Source organism: Thunnus maccoyii, chromosome 4, assembly GCF_910596095.1.
Source record: "Thunnus maccoyii chromosome 4, fThuMac1.1, whole genome shotgun sequence".
In the NCBI taxonomy this organism is placed as follows: domain Eukaryota; kingdom Metazoa; phylum Chordata; class Actinopteri; order Scombriformes; family Scombridae; genus Thunnus; species Thunnus maccoyii.
Window position 1 is genome coordinate 13,971,297 of NC_056536.1, and position 13,560 is coordinate 13,984,856.

The 13,560-nt window shown below is 38.2% G+C and overlaps 1 protein-coding gene across 3 annotated transcripts in view; it reads right to left on the reverse strand.

Annotated features, from left to right (window-relative positions):
- Nucleotides 1-13,560, reverse strand: part of cntn3a.1 (contactin 3a, tandem duplicate 1) — a 77,386-nt gene that overhangs the window by 16,162 nt on the left and 47,664 nt on the right. For 2 of the 3 annotated variants that reach the window (XR_006095969.1, XM_042410148.1), the window contains exons 10-12: nucleotides 11,902-12,034; nucleotides 9,406-9,556; nucleotides 1,825-1,952 (exon numbers count right to left, since the gene is read on the reverse strand). Coding sequence is in view for 2 of the 3 variants with exons in the window: in XM_042410148.1 (XP_042266082.1) it covers nucleotides 1,825-1,952; nucleotides 9,406-9,556; nucleotides 11,902-12,034 (412 nt within the window). In the remaining variant the exon portion in view is untranslated. The remainder of the gene's footprint in view (nucleotides 1-1,824; nucleotides 1,953-9,405; nucleotides 9,557-11,901; nucleotides 12,035-13,560) is intronic. The other variant, XM_042410149.1, reaches the window with a different exon arrangement.

Here is a 13,560-nt window from a genome sequence, read left to right on the forward strand (position 1 = left end):
AAGTATTTATTATTTACTGCAAATATTGTGCTTGTGTAGTATCTCAGATTAATATTTGAGAGCAGTACTGTCCTTGAGTAAATATATAATTTACCTTCCCCCTCTGACCAATATTATAAATACACACATATATATTTACAGTATAACAGTTCCATTCGTAGATGTAAAGAGGCTGGGGGGGGGGAAGCAAAATTGGGCCTCTGTGCAAACCAATTTGCAATTCAAAAAACCTGTGAAGAGGAATAACCAAAAGGCATTTTAATAGAGCACTGTTGTTGACTCTGCTCTTTAGAAAGACCTAGAAAATTCATTGCACTGCAGAAGTGTGTGATTTAAATGGATTGAAATCTTAAACAAACCGAGCATGGCTACGAGCCACGGTGCAAAAAAATATGAATTAAACATTGAGACACATGAATGCAATGAGCCTCATGTCTCGCTTCCTCCAACCACTGCCAATCAACTAATTGGATTGTATATCTGTCAGGTAAGAGGAAGGCTAGTCTTTATAACGACTCTGCTTCATCAAGTGTACAGTGCTGGTTAATTTAAAATGCAACACTGGTCGGTTGTGTCTCACAGCTCTTGTGCAGACTTCCAGATAATTTGTTCTGTGTTCCTCCAAAATACTGACAACCAGAAATGATGTTTTAGTTTGTTACAAAAGCTGTATAACAAAATCTGTACAAGTCCTGATGTTGATTTGTGTTACATTACAGTAGTTCATTCTTAAAATATGCCACAAAAAGCATACAACCTGTTAATGTTTTGCATATCATATGTTAGGCGTTGATGTAATGATGTCTTAAAAAATAGCCATTATTGCTGTAATTGTATCATGTATGTGTAGCACAAGAGCAGTTGTTGCCAAGGTAAAAACTAATGAGGATAAAATAAACAATGACTACATTTGTATGCACAAAATATTCTAGTTTTTGCCCTTACTCTGAAAAAGACAATATTCCTACTAAGCTGTTTACATGGCTAATGAAAATGAATATTCCACTAATATTCCCGTTTACATGCAGAGTGTTTTCAGAGTTGCTCCAGTGGGAACGGGATTCGCAAGATGTCCGCAGGCAGTGAAGTAAACCAGTGAGGTGAAAAACATGAGCTGCTGCCTGATATTTATAAGCTATATTGATATGACTGATATTATAAATTTATAGATACAGGCACATCCAGCACCAAGGTTGTCCCATGATGTTAACTACACTGCTGAGTGTTTTTGGTGCATCACACCGAGTCATCACCGTCAGTCCATGGCTGCATGTCAGGATAATAACCAATCCCCTCCGTTCCCGTCGCGGAGAAGGCACGCTCTGTTTTTCCAACCCACCCTGAACAGCTCTCCATTCTCCTCTTGTTCCTCTCCTCTGTCTGCCTTCTTGCTCCAGCATATGTCATTTTTTCTGTGCAGGAGTGCATTACACAACTAGCCCGTCATGCTTCTCTATCCCAGCCTTGCAAACTGTTGGCTAGTTGGTTTGTTTACAACACACAGAGCTCGTAAACTGGTAAAAACCCCAACTGAGATGCATGATCCGAATGCGCTGTATACATGTCTAAAGGATGCTCCTAAAACCCGAATAATATCAGCATATCCCACCTGTCTTAATTGGAAAAGGCAACATTCAGAATATGCTGTTTATATGACATGTATCAAATTCAGAATATTGTCATATTCTGAATAATAGTGGAATATTAGTATACATATAAACATAGTCAATAAACACATCCAGCAATATCCAGCTGTGGTTTACAGTAAAACAACCAGGGCTGATGTTTGAAACCAAGACAAGGTAATAAACAGTCGTATCTTACCTTTAACCAAAAGGCTGCCAGCACTGCTTGCTACTCCAAACTGGTTTCTGGCTACACACGTGTAGAGTCCAGCATCCATTTTAGAAACATTGGAAATACGTAGGCTTCCGCTATCCATCACAGTAACTCTGTGGGTAAAAACAGCATATACATAGATACAGTGTATGTGAGTATATTCATCACCTTGTAAGGCCTGTTCACGGTTCATCAGTGTTGGTAATAAAGTAATAAAGTTAAACTGAAATACCGCTCTACTCATGGAAGCTTGCATAGGTGTCATTTTACATATATTCAAAGTGCATAAAATCTATTCTAAATGAGCAAGTCCACTGTCCTCAAGCAGTTTAACTTTAGTGTGGAATTTATCTCAGTGACTTTTAATTGGCTCCCTGTGCTTTGGCGTGACATACGGAGAACCCCAGCGTGAGGAGTTACAGTTTGATTTCTCACCACTGACTTGATAAGAACATAGCAAGATCACTTGAGAGGAGAATCTCATTTTGAATTCTCGGTGATATCAATGAATGAATGCTATACGGTAGATCTACTCATACTGTATAAGTGTATCTTAATTGTTAATAGGAGAAATACTGCTTCAGCAGACATAAATACACAGACAGAATTGAACATGAACATGATTTTTGAAATTCCTGGCCTGTTGCCTAAACAACTCCGGTTATCCCAAACGCTGCACTACATGAAGCTAAAATATTCATTTTAACACAGTTAATCCAGCACTCCTGCATTCAGTGCTACATGATGTTTTAGAAAGCTCACCTTACATGCACTTTTAAGTAAGGACGGAAATGCAGCGTAATGCCAAAGCCTTTTTTTCAGTAAATCAGATAAAAGCCCAAAATAAATGAATTTAACCATGAGATAACTGAGTTCCATATGTTGTAATTATACTGTAATAATAATAACTGTAATTTCTGACCTGGATTAATGTAATATATGCTTTAATAAATAGAGCGTAAAACTACAAAAAACAACTACTACTCCCTACTGCTACTGCCAGTATTAATCATTTTATATTATATATTCTTATGTCTTGATGCACTGAGACAAAAATAAAAGTAAAATAAAGATCCAACCCAACCATTGATCCAATTGATTCTTGTATATGTCAATGAAATTTCAGCAGCAGAGGAACAAATTTGACCTGCCTGGTTGTGTGGTAATAAAAGGAAGTCGAACCTCCAGAACAGATTGCACAAGCTGCTGGCGTCATCAGTCAAGCCTGACAGATTTCATCTGATAGAGAGAGTGAACTGCTAATACCAGTAAACAAGGTGCTGGAGTGACACCAAACCAAATATGAAAGAAGTCAGCATCAAGGTGTTGCTTGAATAAAGCGTTTCATGCTTCTAGTCCCTGAAAAGTTATCTTTCACGTTTTAACTTCATCAGACAAGAACTGTTTCATCTCATAGCAACAATTAAACTAATCTATAATCTTAGTTTCTCATTTCACTCACTTGCACTTTCTTTGACTCAAACAATCACAGCTCATCATCATTTGTGCTTTTAACTTAAAACCATAATTATGAATCATGAACTACTTTGTCAGTTATTTTGTGTACTGGCAGAGTAACATGAGGGGACAAATTTCCAAGCTGAAAAACTAAACTTAAGTAATGTTGATGCTGCCTCCAAGAGTGTTGATTGTAGGGGTGAGGTCTTTAAAAGCATGCTGGTGTCAACAAGGCCTTGTATAAAGTATGTGCAGCAAACATGTGCAAAGAGAACTTGTGAGGAATATGCATAATGACATTCATTTTGCCCAGTTTTTAGTAGATTTTGACCAAAGTCAAGGATAGAGGATACAAGAAGAAAAACATTTAAGTGGGAAACTTGTTTGGTGAACTTCACACAACCCTGGGACGACCAAACACTTAGTAAAAGTGAAATGAATGTCAGGGTGACAGGTGACTGAGGCACACAATAAAGAAATAAATGGTTTTTAATAAAAATTCATTCCTTGGCCTTAGTGGAAAACTAGCCACATGCTGCACAAAATGCCCTGATGAAAAATGTCTATTCATGTGTTCTGTGTGCAAATAATGCTACAGAACCACTCATTTCAAACCCTTATTTTATCAAAATATTATCAGATATCACTAATACTGGCTTTATATAATGCATCACTAAATTATTTATTTTTCATACCTAATGTTCATGTTTGATCCTTTTGTCTTTCCTGTTCTCTAACTGGTTTAGAAAACACATTTTCTTTGTTCTCTCTCCTTTGATTTCTGTAATAACTGGAGGGAATCTATCACATCCCTTAAAAGACAGCGTGACTGAAGTTTTTGCTCACTTCCTGCATTCTCCTTCTGTTATGTGTCATTTAAAAATGTTTCCCAGTGCTTCAATCATGCTTTGAGGATACAGTATTTACTGTTTTTAAATTTACTGTCGTTCAATGTAAATAGTCTGAAATAAATACAGCCTAAATACTCGGCATTACACTGTATTTGTGTAAAACATAGCTGTATTGTCTTTCTTCATTTTATTAATTATTGCTGAATTAGGTGTCTTAATTTAGCTTAATTTAACCTGAATGGCTTGTGATTCACAAAAAAAGGCTTCTAATGTAATCAAAGACAACATTGTCTTACTATCTATTCGCTAAAAACCTTTTATTTCAGGGAAAACAATAGAAATCAGACAAGCAAGGAAAAAAACACCACCTCATGTCTGTCTTTGTGGTGTTCCCTAATGCATAAAAATATCGACTGAACCTCTTGTCACAGTTTAACACATTTTAACAGTGTTTTGATGATACAAATGTCCAAAACGCTTGTTGACACTGAGGAGTATTAGAGAAGGCAAAAATAGATCTTATAAATATTCTCAGCTGGGGGTCCAGTGTCTAAGAACTTGTTAACATCAAAGGGACAGAAAAAATGATTAATAACTAAGGGTCATAATGACAAATCACACTGAAATTACCCATCCTTGATAAAATATTTCCATTATATGCTTGCAGCGGTGGTGACAACACACTGGAGAACACAAAATCAATACAGGCATATACATGACACTTCTGTTGTATATCTCTAAACAATAAAAATAATAGTAGAGGAGGGACAGGTTTGTCCTTCAGTTGTCACATTGAAGTCAAGAATCTGCCTCGCTGAGATGTTCTTAAGCAACACTGAGTCTCTGCCAGCTTTGATCTCTATACAGGGGGCAGGCATGAAGAAAAAATCCCTACTGGGATCAATAAAATATCACACTGTTAACAAGACTAGGTCAAAACCTAGTATATGAAGGTATATGGTCAATGTGTGAAATGATGGCCAATTGGTTACAAGGATAGTCAGTGTCTATAATGTGAATTCCTGGATATTAAATGTTCACCTGCAATTTTCTGTAGTGTCCCCAGTATTTGTTGTTAAGGTGTACTGAAGTAGCATATCACAAACATTTGAGTCAAAAAAGGGTATAAATGCAGTAGCAAGAACAATACTTATGTTGGGATGTTTGACTGAAAGAGAATTTATTTCAATTTTAACTGTTCTAATCATCTGTTAACTCCCCCTGCTTTCATCTGTCTCTATCTGCAGATGTCTGTGAACATATGGTCTCATCCATATGATTACGTAGGATTAGCATGCTAGGCTAACAGTCCACCAGCTGTGTGACTTTAAATCTGCACCGTGAGCAATCAAACACCGTAAACACACCTGTCACCTGCCAGCACAGTGCTGTTAAACCGGAAACACAGCAGCTACACCTTTTTTTTATACAGTTTATGACCCATACACAGCATGGCACAGCTATGCTAACAATGCTAGCCATGCTTACTAGCTGCTAGCCACCATGCAGGCTGTTAAAATGGATCCGACGCGTCTCTTTGTATCCGCGGGTTGGTGCTCCTGTCAGTGTCGGAGCCTCCGTGTGAGATGCTTCAGTTGGTAAAGGTGTGTTTCTAAAACTTATTTTGGGACTGCGCTCATGAGAGTGAACTGTGCTCAGTTTCTATTATGTCCTCAGGGGGCTCCGCTGTAAACGCCCCATGAGGACGTACATTCCCAATGGTGAAACTCCAACACTGGGCCACTAACTTCATCACTCAGTCAATCAGTCTGTCAGTAAGTCAGTGATGGACAGACATTCGGGGTCATAGGGCTGGTCTGTGGCTGGTCCAGCCAAAAATGAATTCCCCTGAGCTAACAAGACAGCCACTGCTTGCTGAACTAATAATTAATTTGGCCTGGTGTTATCAAAGGTATTAGAAATAAGCAATAACCATTAAGCTTCATGAGCACAGATTAATATTTCATGATGTGAAACAGTTGTTAAGACTTACATTCTGATGATACAGCTAGAGTAAGATCATTGCCATGTGTTGGGATTTGTTGTCAAAGAAAGAAGCTATAATGCTGGGTAAACATTCAGTGCTTGTGGGAGAAATTTGTTATTGATATTTTTGATGGACGCAAAGCAAAAAACAGCTTCACCTCGAGCTACAGTAGAAAATCCATCTACAGTTATTTTCTTCAGTCAGAAAGGTCATGCCAATTTGATCAAATTATATTCCACCAATTTTTGATACTGCCTCTCAACCCTGGATATAAAACAGTTTCCTGACCACATTTGAATCCTTAGAAATGAATTACTCTGTTGATAAATGTCCACCGCAAATCCTCACTAGAAGCTCCCACCTTATCTCCTAAACTGCACATGACAGTGTAATGATGTTGAACCGGGGTTTCAAACATAACTGGTTTGAAAAGGTGAACTTGAACGCTCCTTTCTAAAAGATCCCTTGAAGTCTGCCTGGACCTCCCAAAATGATCAAAAATGACCTGTATCGCCTTAAAGGCTGCAAGAATTAAAATACATTAGCCTCTTCTACAGAGCCTATTCCCCTGCGGAGCCGGAGGTATATTCTCCTAACTGAACTGACGGCTTCCTTTGTAATGGACTATAACAAAGAGTTATGGATATGAGATGTCACACGGATAAGACCTGCCATTAAACTGTGCAGTAGCCTGTGTCAGGCTTCCTCCTCACCAGAGCTTCAAAGGAACGGTGAAAGATAAAGATGTAAGGAGCATTATCTGTCTGAAATGCTTTTACTTTGTTCCTTTTTCTCTCAAAGGTTGCCCTGGAGCAATTAAGGTATTGGGGAAATTTGTGGTGTACATAAAAGCTTGAGCAGTGTGATATAGTAAATAGGCACTTTACCTCAACCTTATTGGCTGGTGTAAAAGTGAGTTACTGGCTTTAATCTAAAAGCTTGGTCTGTCTCTCCTTGGTGTAACAAAAAACTAAAAGGTTGTAATGAAAAACATTATTTTAACCACTTAAGAAGGATTGTATAATTAACTAAGTTTATTACTAGGAACTTGCAGTATCCACAAGTACTGCTTATTTCACTTACTGTGATGCATGTTTAGTATTGGCAATGCATCCGGAAAACTTGCTGTTTTAGAGTAGCAGGATTATAAATGGATTCACATTACATGATGAAGCAATACATATCGTTTAGCATAACAATCTTAAACACAGTGGTTCAATCTAAAGGTAATATTCCTGAGAGCTATTCCATTTTACAATTTCTGGCAGTGGTCAGCAGTGAAATAAAATTATGGTAAGCACTTTATCGTTAACCTCATAGCTCCCCGCTTAAGTGCACAGCAACCCTGTTATAAGGCTATCTTGTTATACATGCCTGGCGTATGAGCTGATGTAGGTATCGCCGCTGCATGATTTCATTAACTAATCAGATCCTGCCTTGTTCTTAGTTGATTTGTTCTCATCTGCTCCAGATCCTTGAAAACATTATCCCTGGAAGATTAGAAGGAATTATGGGTATTTTAGTTGAGCCAGTGGGATGGATTAGTGTTGTGCCACTGCTGTAATAGCATTGGTAGCAGACCCATTTCGATATGGAGGAGAGTAAATGCTAACGAGCCAGGAACAGGGGAATAGGTTTGCGAGAGATGCTGCAATAATGTCAAAGCCTAACATCTTGTATGCAACTCACCCACTTCAGGGCAAGGCCGTAACGTTAAATCTCAAATGGGAAATCTCGCTTTTATGGGCGCAACTGATATTGCACATTGCAATATGGATGCATTTTCCTTTCAATACTTAAGAGGATGATAAATCTGCAAGCTGGGTCGAACATTTAGCAGCCGTTTGCAACGCATAATCTTGGTGCTGATTCCGCTGCTCCCCCTTAAATAAAACATCTCACTCCTGTAACCAAGATGTCTCTGCTGGCATCAGTAACAATCAGATCGCACCTTTAGTTTCCCCAACATACTGTCTGACTGGGGGAGGTGAGAACATGACTAAACCTGCTGCACCCCCACTGTGGCGAGGATGGATATCCCAGAGGTTGTGTGTGGAAAAGCTGCTGAGCCAGTTGAACAATTAATCCCATATCAAATGAGAAATCAGGACCCCCAGTATGTCACCACATGTGCCAGCAGGTGTGCTTTGCCTCCTGCTGATACATTCCTGCACAAATAAAGATATTATCAGATCGTGGAAATGCATCAGTGACTGATTTGTGTAGACCACACTGTGTTTTATACAGTGACAGATTATGAAAGCACACCTGAACAAAACACAAAACACACACTGTTTGTTGAGTAGCTTTCCTTACAACGTTTCTGAGCAACAATTAAAAGTGCAATAGCACATCAGGTTGTTCCTCCAAATTAAATCGTAAACTGAATGTTTCAAGCTTGTGTGAACTGTAACAGTGCAAATATCAAGTGGTGGCATTTCTGAAAATGGAGAGACAACAGAGAAAGCATATGTCCACTCTAGCAATGACCAATGACATGAAGGCCATGCAGTTTAAAAGCTGCCTTCCACCATCCCCCTGATTACTGCCATGTGAGAAGAAACAGAATCCTGATCAATTACTGACTGTACATCCTAGCGACACCTTGACCAGCATTACGTCTTCAGCAGGAGAATTGGTTTTTCTTGTCTGATTAACATTTGTTTTTCCTTTTTATTCTTTTCTCCAGCACACAGAAGTATTGCATTGATCTGTACTTAACCTGATTTCTAATAAAACAAGGTGTCCAGCTAGTTGCCCTGGTGTCGCCACTACTATCACATAAGTATGTTGTTCAGCGGCTAGCCATTGATCAGTCCTTTTGGGGATAGCATCTGCCTCTTCCATGTCTCTCTGGTAGCCTGGATCATCGTCTGCCTTGTGGTCTAATGACCCTCCAGGCCTTACATGCTGCTAATGAGCTGATGGATCAGTGCATCGATCCAAGTGCAGCAGTCTAGGAATGGCCAATTACCTTAAGTAAACAGTGCAGAAACCAGCTCTGAGTGTGGCCAGGAGAGCAAAGTACAATGGAGTTCAGAGAAGAAATGTAGAAAGCGGGGGGAGAGTGGTGGAGTGCAGAACGTGTTGTGCAATTCAAATTGTATTGTGTCACACTGTGGTTCTGTTCTTTGCAGTTTGTCACCATGAATATCAAGTAGGGAAAAAAGCAAGTCAATGAAATACCATTCTGCAAGTAAGACAGTCAAACTAAACAATTGTGGTCACACACACAACACATTTACTGCTCTAAAGAAAGTAACCTGGTACCTGTGGCTCTCTCTCAAGGCTTCCTTTCCCTTCCTCCATGAAATCACACCCCGAGGAGACATCCTGGGCTTGCATTCGATCAGGACGTCGCCACTCTGTCGGGCCAGAGTTTGGGCCTTCAACAAGTTCTGTGAGAAGTCTGGAGCGATGGCTGATAGCGAGAGTTGAAAGAGAGAGATATAAATATTGTGAGGGAGACAAGAGATGAAGAAAGAGAACGTAGGTTTAATTTACTGTCAGAGAAAGAGACATGGGAGCAAAGGGGATAGAGCTATTGAGGAAATGAGAGTGGAGAAGCATTCTTAAAACATGCAGGTCACTGCATCCATTAGGCAGATCAGCTCTCACATCCTTTTATTTTTACACACATGTACACTTGTTTGCACACAGGCAGACAGACTCACATACACACACAAATGTGGGGGAAGAGACACGGTACATCATTTTTAAGAAGACATTTTATTTGAAAGAAGGTGGGTTTTCCAATTCCATGCATTTTCCTTAAAAGGACATTATGCATTAAGAATGAAGCCGTGGGGCTCCAAAGCAAAAATGAGAGAATGTAAAACGAGAGGGAGGCTTTGTTGCCGCTCCTTTAGGCCTTAATTACTAAGGCGCCGTCGTCAGGAGCTGTTTTGTATGCGCACAGACTCAGCAGAAAGCTCTTCAAAGTGAACACACAGCTTGGCGCCAGTGACATGGCTGAGCACCTGCCAGTGCATGACAGTGCACGTGAGTGCACGATACACACTATGAAACACATGTATTCATACACACATTGCACCTCACAATTATTTCTTGACAAGTGTGAAATACAGGCATTTCCTTCATCAACACAACAGATATTGTCATACTTCCCACAGAAACTGGGTATAATTTACATGAACTCGTATGTTAAGGAGTGTGAGGAGTTATAGTTTCAATAAACTGTGTTTATCTTCATGTATAATAAATGAATGTACTATGGCACTACAGAATTTAAACAGATTCTCTGAGCTGTAGGGGGACCATATAATGTAAATGAAAAATTACTATCGTGTATTAAGTGTTCACAACTGCATGATGAACAGTAAATTGTGCTATGATATGATGGTGGCATATGAAGGATGGAAATTAGAATAGTTTAACAATCCTAATACTGTCAATAATAAACTATCTATCTATTGATATCTACATAAAGTAGAGATGTCCTGGAAATTGTGCTGTGTATTTTTCATAGTTTTCTGACATCTTATATAAAGGAGGTCCTTGGGCACATTAAGTAAATAATAAAGAATAGAGTAGGGGTTGCACATAGGATCTCATAATAGTTGTGTAGGTGTAAAATTGTTTGTGTTATACAGGCTTTTCACCATACTAACTGATCACCTTTTGGTCTACACAGCTACAGTTCAGTCATTTAAACCTACTCAGAGGCTTTGAGAGTCCTGCAGCTTTAACCCTGTGTGCATACATGTAGTTACTTTGTGTCAAGCTGCCAATCAGAATTAGAAATGTTTCTAAACTTAAACACTGAGCAAAGTGGCTTTGGCAGCCTTCTAACACTTTTACTAATGCCATCGTGTAAAACTGCCATAGCAAAGAGTTAGCAAAGTTTAGCCAGATATGAAGAAGTGAATGGCTAAATGTACTGAGATAAATATAGAAAGTTCATACATCTTTCGGTCAGATTTTCTGTATGTTACTATGTATGTTGGCAATTAGTCATAGCAGCCAAGCCTTTAACATTATAAAATATGTAAAAATGAAAGATTACATTCTAACACTGAATACTGGGGGAAATATGATCAGGAGATTATTTTATTTAATTAAATAGTATTAAATAGTATAACATATAAATATCAAAGCAAAGTGTTTCTCTCATCTCTTGTTCTCGGTGTACACAGCTGCTCATCTCCAAGCAAATAAGTCATTTCAACTTTCCCAGCTGAAGGTTGAACTGCATCCAATGTGGTTATTTGAATTTGAACTTGAATTGTAGATACAAATGCGCTTAGCTCTCAGTCTGCTCAACACAGAGGCAAGAATAAAAACAAATTTTGTTTAGAATGTGCTCAGCTTTCATTTAAATTAATGGGGGAGGCTGAGTTTATCTTTCAGATCTACTGCACCGCCTTTTTGCAAAATGTTTTTCATGCAAAAACAAAAAAACAAATAGAGAAATGATTAAAAAAAAGAGCATTAGGGGAATAATGTTTTTTTTTTTTAAATAAAATTATCTTCGTGATCCAACTGGCAAAATTGCAGACGAACATGTGTAGCAAATGTTCTGCCAATATGACTGTGGGTGTAGGAGATGTGGCCTTAAAAGTGGACCTTTAATTATAGCACCACCGCCAATCTGACTGGTATTGTATTTATTTTGGCAGCATTTGCACGTTAATCAGCATGCCAAATTTAAGTGTCTATTATGAACCATCTCACAGAGATTAGGGAGATGACATGAGAGCAATTCTACTGGGTAAGTACTTAGGGAAATCAACCAAATGATCTTACCTATGACTCGGAGCTCAGCGTTGGTGAAGATTCTTCCGTGCTTGTTCTCTGCTACACACTGGTACATGCCGATGTCAGCCAGATTTAAGCTACTGATTGTCAGCACTCCATTATTCACCTGAACTCTGTCCTGCTTAAGACACACACACAGACATATGCAAATACACACATTTAACAGGACTTCCTCTGTGCTAAGACTGTTGTATGCTGAAAGTAGTGTTATCAAAATCATATTTCCACTCTGTTGTGGTAATTTTGTGTCCATGCCACCACTTGAAGTTGCATTCATTGATTTTTTGGCCACTTAAATTATAGGAAGTTGAAGTTGAAAATCACACATCGAGTATATTATTACACATTAGTTCCATATGAACCTGTTAATGTGTTAGCAAACAATCACCTATTTGTACATGAACAAACATAAAAAAACAGCATTAATTGTGTTTCTGCCAACCCAAGTTAAATATTAACAGTTTTTTGTTTTGTTTTGTTTTGTTTTTGTTTTTTGTTTTTTTGCTGTTTGGTCTCCATCAATCTCTGAGAGAAATATCTTGGTTTCTTCACCAGGTGGGGAGGTAGTGTACACTGGAGTTATCACAGCATATTTTGGGTTATAATTCTGTGTCTTTCACGTTACACACAGTCATTTGATCCATTGTGAATATGGAAGTAAAAAACATTGCACTCAAGCAAAAACAAAACAGGGGACTGGGGTGCACGCAACCAAAGTCAAAGTTCAAAGCAGCACAGAAAAGCGTTTGCACACTCAAATCAGTCAGATTGTTCCCTTTATTTAGTTTGCTTCATCAAACTTGAGCACAGGAGAAAAATACACAGATGTATGCCTTCTTCAGTGTGCAGTAGTTATCCACTGTGAATACAAAAAATATTGATTAGAGGAGCTTAATCATCAAACCCAATTTTGATGAGCCTCTGTTGATTAAGAAAGATAAATACCCAGAGCATTCATCCAAACTGCACGATAACAAGTTATGCTAACAGCTTTAGATTCTCTTGAGACATTATGGCCTTTAAAATACTGCCTAAGAGATGTCACTGGATGATCTTCAAGCAAATCTGACATTAATTCCTAAAATATACTAACAGAATAACACTATGTAAACAGAAGACAGAGAAAAGACAAACTAGATTCTAGTATTTCTCATGTACATAAGCATTTCAGTTTGATAAGCCAGTTTTCTGTATAATTCCCTCAAATGTTATCTTATCTTATGTTATCTTAAGTTTACTGGAGACACACAGGTTGACTTGTTTCTATACTTGATACTTACTCTAGAATGTCTTTTGTACTGTTTGTATATGGTTTACTATATAAGAGACATTTTCAATAGCCATTTGCATTATTGTACTGTTGCCTTATATGGGTCAACAAATGGGTTACATAAAGTAATAAAATGTCACTGTAAATTCTATTACTTCTCAGGTATTACATCAGCCTTTTAAGCCTTTTATATCTATCTATATTATACTTATTTATCTATCTTCTTTGAAGCAGCGTTTGCAGAATTTACATTAATTTAGACTGAACTGAGATGGAAAAACATAAACACATACACACATAAATTAAACACTACAGGTTCTACAGGTTTTGACATCTGAAGTCAACAACTATTAAACATTAGCAAAAACATCACTTTT